Raw genomic sequence first — 16,448 nt, 5'->3', positions numbered from 1 at the left:
CACTTTTTTGTCAAGTATTTTAGATTCCTGAGTAGATATTCACAATTTGCTTCTGTGGCAGTTATAACAAAAATCAATAAAAATTCAATTGAATCCAAAACTGAATTGAATTTAACTGCTGAGGGATCAGAGGATTTGGGTTTGTTTTGTTTTGTTTTCTTATTTCAATATGACTCTTTGTGGTACATGTATCTATCTATCTATCTATCTATCTATCTATCTATCTATCTATCTATCTATCTACCTACCTCCCTCCTATCTACTTATTTATCCAACTGAGCACCGTAAAGAGCTCTGGAGCTAACTGCCCAAATTCAAGTCTCAGTTCAATCTACGAATATCTACACAAGTGTAATTGCACTCCTTGTGCCTCCGTTTTCTCAAGTGTAAAATGAGAGAGAATAACACTATCTAGTCATACGGTTATTGTGAACATTTACCAGGGGAGTTTTTAAGAATGTGGACGTTCAGGCCTCACCCAAACCAATTAAATTAGAATCTCTGGGGGTGAGACCCAGGATCAAAAAGTACCACTATCTTGCTCAGACTCAGATCTGAGAAACAAGGGTGAACTGAAAATGTGACTTGGATAAAATATAAAGCCTGCTTTTCAAGGGAGAGAGTGGTCCTCATACTTAGAAGACAGTTAACTTGCCAGCCTTATTTTAAAAAAATAAAACAGGAATTCATCAGGTGGTTAGGTTCAAACCAGTCTCCTTCCCTACTTGGTAGTAAATATGCTACCTACTCCCTAAAACTCACGTGCCTGATGAAGGGGGTTAACAGTCAGGTGGAAGAATGCTGAGGGAGGCCCACGTGGCAATCCCTTTGCTATCACAGCTGCCTGATTGTGCCCCCTCTACCTCTGATATGTACTGTACAAGAGACAGCCCCCAACAAAACACTCTGTAGTATCAATGAGTTCCAGTGCCACAATACTCAGACTTTATATTTCACTTATTTAAAGCAAATTAGAGCAGGACTACCTACTCTAGAATAAAATGTGCAGTTGCCCTAGTTCTAGAGAACTAGAAGAGACTATCTAATGTGCAGTTGCTCTAGAACTAGAAGGTTCTGGCTATGTCTCTGAGCTTAAGCACAAAACCCCCAAAAGTTCAAATTTCTTGATTAGGATGACAGATTAACTATATTTTTGCCTTCTCCTCAACACACGTTCATTTTCCCCCTTAGATCCAGCACTAATTCGGTCAGAGCAGGGTGGAAGGAACTAACTAGAACATCCTTGGAAATGAGGATAGGCCTATTCCTAGGAGAAGTAGAGAAGGAATTACCTTATCACACATTCCTTCTCTGCCCTCACACAGCCCACCACTGAACTTCCTCTTCCTTCTGCCGTTCTCCAACCTCCCTCCTCACATTCACCCAAGGAGAGCTGTTTCTGGGGTCTTTGTTGACCATGTTGGGATCATTACCATTAGAGGTATCATAACTGAACAATGAGTGCACAGAACTGCAGGGAGAGGGGGATTATGTAAACAGATTATGTGAGGCCATGTGATGAAATCTTCACATGCCCTAAGAATGGCCCATTCCCCACTGTATTAAGTCAATTGAAGATGATTTTTCCCGCCAATGATTTTGTTTAATAGTGTTGAAGCCAATGACTGACATTTAATTGGACTTGCTAAACTCCTCAAGACTGAGATGTCATTAGGACTTGATAGAGACTTCATTGTGTTTGTCCCTTTTGTGATGGGTCACTTGGCCTTAGTTGCTATATTTAGTACAACCAGGAGTCTTGAAAGTGCTTGCAATGCAGAGTGAGCAGCACTTTGGATTTTCAGGTGGGATTAACTGACCTGAGAGCAGCTGGTTTCCACCCTGTGCATCCCATAGGAAAAGTCGTCTGTGAATGTGACTGCATCAGAACTGATCACATCGTGGAATGAAGGCCAACCTGGGACAGAGTAAGCACAAGAACCAAAACAGAGGAGACAGAGACACATCCTTGGGTTAGAATGCAATTTTAAAAGAAATACTAAGCATAGAATGGAAATCTTTAGTATATGAATCATGCTTAACTTTTTCAACCTGAAAAAAAAAAAGGTCGAAGACTCAAGGGTTAATATATTTTGCAAGAATGCAACTATTTTTTTAAGAATAACCTTTTCCTCACATTCAGATTGCAGTTGCATTGGGATTTTATGTTTCATGAGACTCTCTTAGACCTTCCAGTAGTTTTTTTAGCACATCCCTGAACTTATAAAGCTCTCTATCACCATTTCCTCTTCTCTCTCTTATCTTCAGAGTCACTGGGCATGGTCCTGAAGCACTGTGAGTTTTACAGTGTGATGTTTTCCAAAACACAATCCAACCGGTCTGGCTGTTAACTTTTCAACTATTCCATGCTTCTTTAGGAACCATGTTTTTTTAGTACTCAGTTTGGATGGTTAAAATATATTTTTTTTAATTCTGTTTTTTCCATCTTAATTTAATTTCTCAGGATAGGGGTTATCTGGAAAGCATAGGTTCTATCTATTGATGGGCAAGAGGCTTGCTTACTTCATAGGAGAGTCACAGAGCAGTGTTCCTCAGGCATCTCTGGGCCTTCTCTCAAATAGCATCTTGTTCCAATTTTCATTTAGTCTAGTGATTTTTTAAATATGCACATGGCTTTAAGAAACTCAGTGGTCAGTAGACCATAAGATTGTACACATGTTTATGGGGGTACAGTCAGGTTTTATGTTCAGTGCTTATGGGCATGTTTTTCCATGTTTCCAGAAAATATGTCTGGAGTTACTGAGTTGAAGCCTGTATCCTCAAAATGATGAAAGAGGTGCAATGTTGCTGAATTGCTTGTGCAATTTTTTTCCTTTTTCAGAAGCCAAATTTTTCCTATAGAAAGGAGGAAGCCCTTTAAAAACTGAGAGCCTTGTGTTAATACACCTTTTGAAAGAAAACAGAATGCAGATTTCAACAATATGATTTCCAGTTTCAAACAAAACAAATTAGCTCAGGCCAAGTTTTTATACTAAACTCCCCCAAGCTCCCCATCCCCCTGTTATGCAACAACATTGCTTTGGTAGTGCTAGATTTAACACCCAGAGTTTAAACACTTTCCAATTCTTTGATTTGACTTCGAGATTGCTACAAATCACCAGGAAAACCTTAACTCTGTCAATATAAGATAATATAAGATAATATTCCACAAAACTTAATTATGCTAAGAAACATCACTATCCTTAAGAAAACTTGTTTCTCCCCATTTTCTAAATTCCAAAGAGAATCTGAATATATTCTGGCCTATAGTATTTGGTTTTTAATGATTACTTGATACCTTTAGGTGCTCTTCTTTGTTCAATGACAGAAGTACCCATTGATAAAGAGAAATTTAGTGGTGATGCTTCAAGACATTGAAAAATAATTTATCTATGAAAAGAAAGAGAACATTCTGTTTCTGTTTTTGTTTTTGTTTTAAAGAAATTCACGTTCTTTTATTTATTTATTTATGACTGTGTTGAGTCTTCGTTTCTGTGCGAGAGCTTTCTCCAGCCGCGGCAAGTGGGGACCATTCTTCATCGCGGTGCGCGGGCCTCCCACCATCGCGGCCTCTCTTGTTGTGGAGCACAGGCTCCAGACGCGCAGGCTCAGTAATCGTGGCTCACGGGCCCAGTTGCTCGGCGGCATGTGGGATCCTCCCAGACCGGGGCACGAACCCGTGTCCCCTGTATTGGCAGGCAGACTCCCAACCACTGCGCCACCAGGGAAGCCCCTGTTTTTGTTTTTTAAACCTCCCATGTCTTAACTCATTTGATTACAGTTTATAGCAACTAATATTATGACGGGACATATTTGATTCAGCAGTAAACAGGTAAAGAGTTAGGAGTTTCTGTTTTTATTTTAAATTTACCATAAAGCTCCCTCCCTCCCTCCACCACATCCACATTTTCCTATTTCTAGAATTTAAAATAGGTACGGAGAAATATATATGTATTTCCCATGCTACCTCTGCATTTTAGGTATACTTATCTTGTTCTATTCATCACACTAGATTTGTGATTTGTTTTCACGCTTTCTCCCTGCTTAGCTGGTAAGCATTTTGAAGGCACTAACCTGAGTATACTCACAGCCTACCATGGTGTACAGCACAAAGGTACAGCTGAAATGTTTATTAAACGGATTTTCAACTAACCTTAAATAAGAAGGTGGGATGAATAATGACAGTACACCACAGAGTCCCATAGAAGAAGGAAAGAATATAATCATACTCCTTCTTTACAAGACCAGATTAAGGAATATCAATGCTAATTTCTCACTGGACTTTCCGTTTTGGCTCATTTACTATAATTAAGGCTCTCTATGTAGGTGAAATAACCTTATTATTTATTTGAGGTAGTAAAAACACGTGACGATCATCTAGGTCACTCACTTTACCGGGTTTTTTGGGGAGAGGGATGGGGCAGCAGAAGGGCAAGTTATTGCCAATGTTACTCAGGCAGGAAGTGGCAGAGCCAAAAACAGAATCTGAGTATTCTGACTTAGTCTAGGGCTCTCTTCTTATGTTCCAATTTTTTCCTCAGTGAAAGGCTGAGAGGTCAATCATTTGAACACTCCGGCAGGAAGGAAGCTGAAGGTATTAAGAAATATGTTTACTGCCAGTCTGGATTAGTTGATAGATACACTGTTGCACTTAAGAGCTTCTAGGTGGAAGCCGATAATGAATGTACCGGACAATACCTATTCTCTCACTTCTAAAGACCAAACTGTTCAAAGGAAAGTCCAAGAGTAATGATATAAATCATGTAATCTAGCTTGGGATATAGACAAGTTTTTTATTCATTTATCTAAAACAGCCAGGAAGACTTAGAAGCACACCCTTAGGCAATAATATTGAGAAAACTGTCAATTCTATTTGGGGTTTCTTAATTCTAATTCCTTCCGAATAATTGTGAATCACTGCCTACTAAAGATTTTGGGGAGGGAAAGGAACTGCTTTCAAATGAGCTATGAAACCATACAGCTATACATTTTGCCTCCATGAATTAAATATTTATAGAATTTTCCAGAAGACTACATTCAAGAGTTGAGCAGGGTGATGTGGAGTGACATGGACTAAATGTTCTCAAAAGATTTCAATGTTTCTGAGAAAACTGTTGACACTTGAATAGTTTACTTGTTGTTTACCATGGTGCTATTTAAACACTGGGAGAGACACTAAACATCCCAAAATTCAGTGTCCCTTTGCACTGTAGAAGGAATACAGTTTTCAGGATGGAATATTGGGTATGTCACCCACGTCTTAATTGGTGGAGATTGACAAGGAGAGCCATGTTGAAGTCCATAACCTCCTGTATGGAACACATTTCAAAAGAGAATCACGGTCAACTTCATCAATAAGGTTAACAAAGGAGAATGCCGAGTTCTTTTGCTACATCTCTCAGAAAAAGAGAAGCTCTATAGAAAGAGAATCCATCGGAAAGGTAAGTCCTATTGACAATCAAACTAAGAAGGACCTTTACCCAAGAATAAATTGTCTTATGACAGAGAAGCCACAGTGATGACAGCACTTTGAGAGCGGAATTCCCTCATCATGTGAAAGTATTTAAAGGAGGAACTCTTCACTGCTGTAAAAATCCTCAAAGGAAACCCTGCCCCCACTCCTAATAATAAGGAAAGTGCTTCAAAGGGTGATAGGCAAAGACTTGAAGCAATCTGGGTCTTGTTGAGAAAATTATCTTGAGCAAAGTTGGGGGGAGGGGATGTGTTTTTGTCAGTTTTGACATTAAAGAAAGATCATCCATCCTCCTTTCTCTAGGATTTCCCTTATTGGTCTTCTCATCTAACAAAACAGTATTTGTTTTGGATGTATTCCATACACTTTTTAAAAGAAAAGTCATGTAAAAACCTGTATAAACAGGGTTGACTCACCCTACCCCCAGTACATCCCTTTGCTTCTATTTGAAGAGGTTGGATATGGGCTGATTATCATTTTATTTCCAAGAACATAAACTGTACCTTTTAGATATTAGTCTATTATTATCAAGAATATCTTATAGTCTATGTTTTTGTTATTTCACATGCAGAACTATAACAACACAAACTAGAGAAGATGACACAACGTACAAGAAAGCAAGTAAATTACTATCTAATTAAAACATTTAATTCTAATATTAGCAGAGTTCTCTAGAAAATGTTATCTTTCTCAATGCCTTTTTGTCTCCTTTTTCCAAAAACTTCCCTCAACTCTGGAGGGTGGCTGTTAAAGAATATTTCTGATTTTAAGAGCTTAGTTTAAGAGCTTAGCTTAGTTTAAAAACAAATAAAATATTATCTTTTTTTCAACCAGAACTTGAAATCTGAATCTAATACTTCTTGATACTATTACGATCCCCTTGGCACCACTGGACAATATTCTCTTTAGGGACCTTGGCTACAACTACTACATAAACATAGTGATATATAATTTATCTATTTTAATACTAAGTTTTTCTTTTTTCTATTAATTTAAAGGCACACAATTGAAGAACCATTTTCACAGGTTAATACATCTTGTCTCTGCTTTAAATTTTAAACTCATTTTTTCACCTTATAAAGATGGAAGGAGTAGATGAGTTATTGTGTAGATAGATTGTAATATTGGCTTGTTATATATAGTTTTCTTTGTCACATTTCCTTGACTTTCAGGTAAGCAATGAATGAGTTTATCTGTTTATTGCACACCTGATTTTGACAAGAGTTTTGTATTTTTAGCTCTTAGGTTGGGATTAGTCATCGCATATATATATGCAGAAATATGATCTAAACTAAACTTTTAACAACTCTTAAATTGGAAAAAAATATAATTGTGTGAGATTTTATTTACTCAGACCAGTTTTTGTATACATTGTATTAAACCACCAAACGTATTTGAATGCTTGACCATGGAGAAATAGGCTTCCAGTATCGTCTGGAAGTGTTATAATGATTATAACTCTTACTGAGCTCATGAACCTAAAATTAGAGAACCTTAAGAATCCTAGGAGTTGGAAGGGAATGTAGAAATCATCTGGCCTGATGTAAAGTCTCCCTTCAACATCTCTGGCACAAAATCATCTGTGATCTGCTTGAATATGTCCAAACAGAAGTGAACTCACTAATTCACAAGAAGGCTATTCCATTTTTGAAGAGTTCAAGTTGTTAGAAATCTGTCTCGGGCTTCCCTGGTGGCGCAGTGGTTGAGAATCCGCCTGCCAATGCAGGGAACACGGGTTCGAGCCCTGGTCCGGGAAGATCCCACATGCCGCGGAGCAACTAATCTGTGCGCCACAACTACTGAGCCTGCGTTCTAGAGCCCGTGCGCCACAACTACTGAGCCCGTGCTCCACAACAAGAGAAGCCACTGCTCGCTGCAACTAGAGAAAGCCCACGCACAGCAATGAAGACCCAATGCAGCCAAAGATAAATAAATAAATAAATATTTTTTTTAAAAAGAAATCTGTCTCCCTCTAATTTTTGCCCTTTGGACTTACCCTCTAAAAATGATATGGAAAAAATTTAAAGTATCTTTCAAAAAAATATCTTATATTCAATAAACAGGTTCTCCTCTCTAAGAATTCTCATCTTTAAATAGCAAATAACTACAGGTACTACACCTAATGCCGACAAGTTGGAATACGACAGTTCTGCTTCAATTTTATCCAACCATCAGGCCAAATTAATCTGCATACATAAGTTGGTATATGTGGTATATGCTGGTATAATGTGAAGCAAATCTGAACATAAGAGTAAGAGATTAATAGTAGATCCTTGGTGCTTGCTACCACCTACACTAGAATGGATTTTTTTAGATTGCAGTAGAAGGAATTATTCCTTCTCACTCATAATGTAGCTTAATAAAGCTGCTCTGAGTCTACTTGAACCCAGAATTTTATAGTGACACAGCTCTCCAAAAGTAGCATTGTGTTCATAAATTTAAAATGTTCCACTCCAACTGCCTCTTGAGAAAAACTTCCTCAGCTCTCTATACCAGGCTTTTCCTCCTTTCCTTCAAAAATCTTCAAAACAAGTTGTTAAAACTAACAACAGATTATAAATAAGTTGAAGCCAATTCCATCTGTACCACGTCTAGGAAAAGTGGCCCTCATTCCCTCACTCTTAATTTAACAAGGACTGCTATACAGCTTCCCCTTACCCTACACCCTCCCTCAACCCCCAGATAAAAATACCCCCAGTAAATTGGCTACATGACCCATCAGTAAAACATAGCAGAAACTACACATGACCAAAAATTCATTTAATTGAAATGTAATTACAAATATTTTGTTGTCTTCAAATACAAAATAAGTTTGAGCACAACAAATGCCACTTGGGCTTGAGTGATGGTTTAATAATGATGATATATGTTTGAGCATGGTTTTGGTGAGACAAGCTGGAGACTTACGGATCTATCATTTTGTGCGGATAGCAATTCTCACAGCTCTATAATTGTAGGACCATACTTCAAAATTTGTAGCTTTTAGTTTCTCTGAAGCCAGAATATGTTAACCTCACTGACTGATATTTACTTTATTAGCTATCTCAAGCCAAATAATAAAACTCTCTGTGAAGACCCCCTGCTAACACGAATTGTTTGAAGCTTAGAGCTCTGATTCTTGCCGTTATTCACTTCAGTTGACACTTCAAGTATAACTTTTATCTCATTTTTAAAAGGATAATTCTCTATTCCCCCTCAAAGACCCAAAAGTTTAAGTAATAACCAAATACATGCATGTAGTAGAAAATCAAACAGTGCAAGATGACTCAGTGAAATGTTCCCTTTCAATTCTCCCCACCTTGTAGACAACCATGTTTAATAGTTTTCCATTTATTTCTAAAAAATATGCATATGCTGCTGTCTCTTGATTCCTTCATTTAAATCTGTGCTGTCCAATACAGTAGCTACCAGCCACATGTCACAATTTAAATTTAAATTAATTAAAATTAAATAAAATATAAATTTCAGTTTCTTAGTCACACTCACCACAGTCCAAGTTCTCAACAGTTACATGTAGTTAATAGGGACGATACTGGACAACACAGATAACAGATGTAGAATATTTCCACCATTATTTTCCCCAGATATAAAACATTTCCAACATTGGATAGTGCTGTTTATAAACTATAAATTGATTCTTTCTTGTGAATGATGAAGATTTAGCATTCATACTTACACTGTCTCCCCTCCCTTCCCCTTTCCAATTTTTGAATAGTAATATTCTTTTAAAACCTTGTTTGGTAACATCTGCCTCTTGAACTAGAATGTAAGTTCAATAAGAGCAGGGAGTTTGTTTTGTTCATCACTGTATTGCCAATCATCTAAAATAGTGCCTTTGACATAAGAGATGTTGTAAAGAACTGTCTAATGGTTGAACGAATGCATGACTATCCTACAGCTTAATATCGTTTGACTCTCCTTAGTGCCCTGATTCTCCCTCCACCTACTCTTTCCCACCATTCCAATGCCTAATCTTAATTAAGTCTTCTATGCTTTTCTAGAGATTGATTCTGAGAGTTGAAAACTAGTGAACAGCCTTTATATTATTATGGCTATATATATGTTGTTTACTGCAGAGCTAAAGAGTGCTGGGATTATGTCTCCTTCTCCAACGGTCCAATTATCAGAATCTCAGGCTGCCTAAAATCAAACATTTTCCTATTTATGACAAAAATAAAACCATTGGTTTTGTCAAACATTCTCCCTATGCTTCATTCAGCTTTAATAAGCAGTACCTCAAATAAAAATGATACTTAAGGCAAGGAGTTTAGAATATATATAAAAGTTAGCATAAATCTATAGACCCTAAAAATCCATGAAGATAATAAATGTTAATAAAATTTAAGCACAATGTACTATTCAAACACTGATTTTATTTTGGTTACTAGTTACCTTGCTTTTCTATCTTGTTGTCAAGTAACCCAGTAGCTCTAAATGGCAGCGGCACTGTTGCCAGGGATATTTTGAATGGCATGATGATGGGGGAATCACCTAAAGGCTTTTAAGCAGACTAGTAACATGATCAGATTTGTGTTTTAGGAAGATGGCTCTGGAAGCAGGCTGGAGGGTGACGGATAAGAGGGTGGATGAAAGCAGGTCTATCAGATGAAGCCTATGTACAGGAACAGAAGTTTCGAAGCTGTAAATGAAGACAATTGCAATGGGATTGGGGAGCAGGGGAAAGACTGTGGAGAGATGAAGAGAGCATAATTCAGATTGTGGTGACTGTGGTACCTGTGGGGGAGCAAAGGGGAAGGGCAGGGTGAGACTATGACTAGGTGTCCAGCTTGTATGACCAGCTGGATCATGCTCGTCATACATGTTTTCAGGGAAAATAACAAAATCAGTCTAGTGTGGAACTATCTAGGAGGCAGAGAGACATGTGGGCTCAGAAGAGAGACCCTGGCTAAAGATACAGATGTGAAAGTCAGCAGAACGCAGAAGACAGTAAGGTTATGGACGAGGATCAGTAGAAGGCAGTGGAGAATCAGACGGGTATTTAAAAGGTGAACTGAAGAATGAGTCGGCAAAGGAAAATAGAAGAGGGCGTTCCAAGAAATAGGAAGAGGACAAGGGAACCAGGACAGGGTCAGACAATAGAGAGAAAACCATTTAAGGTTGGCAGGCAGACAGCAGTGACATAATCTACAGAAAGAACAAGTCAAGTAAAATCTGAGAAAAGATTGCTGAATTCAACAATTAGGAGGTCTGAGGAACTTTAGGAAGAACCTTTTCAATGTGATGATGACAGAAGCAGAACTCTGTTGGGTTGAAGAGCATGTGTGAAGCGGAGAGAGTGAACAAAGACTTGCTCTTTACAAAGCCTGGCAGGGAAGGAAGGAAAGCCAGGTTGATGGCTAGCGGAGAGCATAATGATGTTTATGTTAAAATATTTGGGTTCTGGGGGGTCCCTCCTACCGATCCCAACTTTCTGTTTTCTAAAGTGTTTAAAATGTTACACTATTACTTTTCTAATGGAGTTTTTGCAATAAAATGAGTGATATGAAAAATACTTAGACATGCTAAGAAATCTTAAGCATTACTCAAATGCTCCTTAGCTTACCGTACAGAAGCTATGTTTGAAGAAAGACCAGAAGACTAAAATAAGATTCCATCCCTAGAATCTTTTTTATCTTTAGTTTACTTTTAAGTTGTTTGTTGTTGTTTTGTTCCTAATATCTTTTGGTCTACCAAACTGAGAGTGATGAGTTTAAGTTTTGAATGACCATGGCAATCTGTCCTGCTTTTTGGCACAAAGTAGGTGCTCACTAAACATGGATGAATAAATGAATCCAGAGCTTTAATTCTAGGTCAGGTTCTACTGTCAAACATGTTCACAGCACCCAGTACATTTTCTTCAAAGCATGTATCATGGTTTGTGATTATTTATTTATGTGGGTAGTTTTTGATTGTCTGCTTCTTTTACTAAGTTCCATGTGACCATGATTGCTTTCTTTACTATTATATCCTCAACACTTAGCTCATGGAAATATTTGTTGAATGAATTAATAAAGAAAATATCATAATTCATTATTTAACAACAAAATTGGACTGAATTAAAAGATTATCACTTAGTTTGGACCTGCCTATCACAAGGCTGATCAAAAAAAAAAAAAAAGTAGATGAAGAGTTTCTTCTATTTTGCTTCAGGCAATTTTTTACAAATATCAAATTTCATACAATATGATTATTTTCCTGCCTATCAAAAATAGCACATTTATTCAAACTGATTATTAATAATTTCATATGTAGAAGCCACATACCCTTGTCACCCATAAGGATTTCAGGCATTTGCATTTGTGAAAGGACAACATGACTAAAAACTGTCAAGAACACTGAGGTGTCCTTTGGGCAGTGTGAACATCTGGTATCTATTCTCTTTGGAGATTAATAATGTAGCTGCACTGCAGCAGGCTTTACTAATTCCTTTGAGCCTTGCACAGCATTTTTAAATGGTTCCAAACACACAAGATCTCTAATTGGTGTGGATTTCATCCACAGTTTTCTTACAGTCTCAAAATATCTCATAAACTCCTAAGCAGGAATTGACAGAGGAAAGCTTCCCTATTTCCCTTTGTGGAGGCAGCTGTTAATTTTTTTCAGGTTCAATAAAATTACTGAACTCAAACTGCTTCAACCAAAAAACCAGGGAGAGGGACTTTATTTTCCCTGGCCTGAACACTGTCTCTTGCTACTTTAAATCACAGTTAATATTTTAAAAAATATATCTTACACATAAGTCAGTTGTAGACCTTTAGCATCAAAGGATCTGAGCAATATCACATGTAGCAGCCTGACCTTTAGCCATAATTTCTAAGTGCCATTAAAAAATGTGTCTCAAACTGGTTTTAAACTTAGTGTTGACCTAGTAACCTTGATCCAAAAACATTCAACTTTAGATAATTATTTTATTTTGCTTCCAAAAGCTCTTCAGTCCGGTGAGGCATCCATTAGGAAGCCTCACAAAGAGTTTAGAGTTTTCTTAGAATTTTTTAGTTGCATCGAACAGGAAGATGGTGATTTGGGTTGCTTGCTGAGTGAAGATTATTTACTGTGCTTAACTGACCTTAAGAATTCCAGGAGGGATACAGAATGGGGAAATTCAAAGAAATACAGATTTTATTCTCAGCGACATGCAATCCAGACTATAAATGACATAATGTTCCATTCAACTGCAGTCCTGAATTGGGTCTATTCACTACGTAGCATCTTTTGGGACTGTCAAACTATCACTCACAGTCTTTAGTTGGGCACCTATCAAAAATTTCAGAATATTTCCTCTCAAATATATATGTGCCTGATAAAAATGGAAGATTATTTCTAAGAGGGAGTTAGGTCTTGAAATTCTTTTTTTTTTCTAAATTTTCTCCTGATATTTTTCTCGAACTAAACTCTCTCTAAACTTCTGAATAGGCTTTAGATCTTTACTCTATTATAAACTTTTAGTAACCACAATATGAAATAAAATATTTCCTTGTTTTCATAAATCTGTGATCCTTTACTGCATCACCTTTTTATGACACGTCAAACTTAGTTCACCTACTACAATTTAAATTTCTGACCACCCATCTTGAAAAAGTATTTTGAAACAGATTGCTCAAAAAAGCTATTAAGCACAAATAGTCTAGAACAAAATGATTACTTAGAGTTGTTTACATGACAAAAGATGTTTTTTCCTTTGTAGCAGACACATGGCAAAATTGAAGCAATTTATCAAACACTGTACATTCCCTAATATATTAAAATTTTAAAATAAATTACATCAAAAAGACATGAAGCAAACTACATCAGATCAAGGCATACTCTGATAACTATTCATTCTTTTAAAAATCCTTTAAGGAACCGGCTTGCAGGGCAGAAATAGAGAGACAGATGTAGAGAACAAACGTATGGACACCAAGGGGGGAAAGCGGCGGGGGATGGGGGGGTGGTGGTGTGATGAATTGGGAGATTGGGATTTACATATATACACTAATATGTATAAAACAGATAACTAATAAGAACCTGCTGTATAAAAAAATAAAATAAAATTCAAAAATTCAAAAAAAAAATCCTTTAAGGAAATATTTTGCCAACACCCAATCCCCATTACTTAGTTCTTCTTTTTCATATATTTAATTATGTTCCAATATGCTATAACTGACTGTTTATAATGTTTTTTGGGTTTGTTTGTTTCTTGTCTGTATTCCGCCAACTAAAATGTAAGCTCCCTGTGGGTGGAGATAACTGTTTTGTCCCCAGTGCATTCAGAGCTCCTAGAAGGATGCCTGACATGCTTTGAATGAACCTTCTATATACGTTCTTGTTACTCTGGAAATCTGGAATTTAAAAATATTGCTTTGGTTTTAAAATACACAGTTACAAAAGTCTTTATTATAGATTTAGTTATAGAATCTCTAGGTCACTTACTAATGTTTATTGAAGATTTTGGCACCTGGCTGACAGTTTTCTCCCCATTCCAAACTGCTACCTACATTCTAGGGACCTCTATGAAGGTAACCCACCTAACATCCCTCATATCAACAGCACTTTGAGTACCTCAGAAAGCTGAAACTAATACAGTCCATGGAGCCAAGGTCCTGTATCAAGCAAAAGCTATGGGTACAAGTGGCCTTGCAACTCGAAAGCTTCAGTGGCTTTGATTCTGACCACTGACAGGCTTAATGCATTAAAAAGTTAGAGGTCATCACATGAAGAAAGCTGAACTTCAGATAAATGAATTCGACTGAAGAGGATATGGTACTGCACACATATTTTAATTCGGCACTGGACCATCATGACCAAAAAACAAATGAGTAAAATTCCATAAAGATCCAAGCACATCCATAGTATATTGCATAGTATATTGCATAGGGTGATGTATCATTCTGCCAGTTGTGCAGTAATATTTAAGTCCTACCTCACTAAACCAGTTGTAAATGATGCAAGGTGCAGGTGCAAGAGTTGGCTACTTAGTACGGAGCAGGCATTACATAAATATTTGTTGAAAAAGTGAACCAAATTGAAGATGAAAAAAGTATTAACAAAAATTGTGAAAACGATATCACAATAAATCAATGTATATATTTCAGACATTTTTGACAAAGATCACCTCTCAAGCGTTTATTATTTCTTATGTCACTATACCAGAGTACCTACATAATTTCTTTGATTTTTTGCCCATTTGGGTAACATAAAATATTCTAGAAGGTGTAGTAAGCATCCATACACATAAAGCACTCAACCACGTACTATTAAAGTCTAAACCATGTATTATTAAATAATCGCCAAGAATCATGGTCTTAAAGACTAGGTAAAAATAAATTTGAACTACACTTCCCATATTAGAAAACTCCTTTGGGAAATTTCGCCAAGGTCTGGTGCTATACAAAAGATTTTAAAAAATCATCTACTAAGGGTTCGTCTACATTTTTGTCCATGTTCTTATAGCCTTACAAAATCATAAGTATCTACATACACATAAACATAAGTGTTCTAGCAGCTGCATAATATTCCACTTTGCAACCATCTGCCAAATGACAAGAATGACTTTGTTTCCAATTGTTTTTCCTCTATGAAATATACTGCAATAACAACCTTGCACATATGCTACTACATCTGGTAGACTTTTTCTTCTAATGGGATAGATTCTTAGGGATAAGACTGCTAGGTCAAAGGGTAAATGTATTTTTGTGTTTAGAAGGTAGTTCTAGATGGCTTTCCATAATAAAGACAGTTGAATACTCTTTTCTCCAAAACCTCCATCAACAACAGGTGTTGCAGCTTTTAAAAATTTCCAATAAATTATTGCCAGTAGCTCATTTAAGCAAAATTTGTATTTCACTGACTATCTGCAAGATAGACAGCTCTTAATGTTTGTTGGCTATCTGCTTTTCTGGGGCTTGTATCTTCATATTTTTTGTCCTTTTTTTCTATAGGGTTATTTGTTGCTGTTGTTTTTCTTCACAATTGGTAACAGTTCTTTGTATATTGCAGATTTTAATTCAGGCCTTTGCATTGTAATTATTCTTCCATATCTGTTGCTTCTGTATTGACTTTGTTTATGATTTTGTCAGTCAAATATGTCTAATCCTTTCTTTTGCACTTTCTGGGATCCTGGCCTTGGTTAACAAGAGCTCCCTGCCTCTAGACTATACACATGGCATCCTATATTTCCTGTAGGATTATTTTTTTGTTTTGCATTTAGATCTTAATCAGTCTGTAATTTCTTTCAGAATATGGGATAATATTTCAATTTTATTTTCTTCCAAATAGAAGAGCAACTGGGCCATCAACAATCTTTAAATTGTCCATTCTTGACTAAGTTGAAAGACCATGTTTAACTGATATCTATTTATAGATTCTCAAGTCTGTTCCACTGATGTACTTGTCTATTTATATGCAAATATAATTTTATTATGGTGGCTTTAGAGCATGTTCTTATATCAGGAAAGGCAAGTATCACTTAAGGTTTTCTTTTTCATAAACATTACTGCTTGGGCTGTTTTTCCTTAAACAGGTTCATTATAGATTATAAACTAATCTTATTTTTTTTGTCTTTCAAAAAAATGAACTTTGAATTTATTTATTTTTTCTATAATTGTTTAATGTTTTCTATTGCATTAATTTCAGCTTTTATCTTTGTTCTGTCTCCCTAGGATTTTTATTGTTCTTTTTATAAAATTCCTTTATTTTTCATCTTTTTTTTCTTTAATAATGAAGGCATTCAAGGTTATAAATTCTCCCCTAAGTATAATGTTCATGGTATCACATAGAGTTAGATATTTATTTCCAATTTCATTGGATTATCTTAAACATATGGCCGTAAAAGTCACTGCTTTCTAAAATTTATTAATATTTTCTTTATGGTCAAGTAAATGATCTATTTTTTTAATGTTCCATGAAAATACAAAATTATATTTTTTATTTGAGGGGTTTTTAAAATTTAAAAGATACTTTACATATCTACTAAATAGTTTATTGATTGCATTATTTG

The 16,448-nt window shown here is 36.2% G+C and overlaps 1 protein-coding gene across 2 annotated transcripts in view; it reads right to left on the bottom strand.

Moving 5' to 3' along the window:
- The window catches only part of MSRB3 (methionine sulfoxide reductase B3), a 158,307-nt gene that overhangs the window by 10,670 nt on the left and 131,189 nt on the right, over positions 1-16,448 (bottom strand). For both annotated transcript variants that reach the window (XM_036865904.1, XM_036865905.1), the window contains one exon: positions 1,821-1,918. In XM_036865904.1, the coding sequence (XP_036721799.1) occupies positions 1,821-1,918 (98 nt within the window). The remainder of the gene's footprint in view (positions 1-1,820; positions 1,919-16,448) is intronic.

The sequence above is a fragment of the Balaenoptera musculus genome, chromosome 10 (assembly GCF_009873245.2).
Source record: "Balaenoptera musculus isolate JJ_BM4_2016_0621 chromosome 10, mBalMus1.pri.v3, whole genome shotgun sequence".
NCBI classification, from domain to species: Eukaryota; Metazoa; Chordata; class Mammalia; order Artiodactyla; family Balaenopteridae; genus Balaenoptera; species Balaenoptera musculus.
Note: the sequence above shows the minus strand (reverse complement) of the source record. Positions and strands in the feature narration are given on the sequence as shown.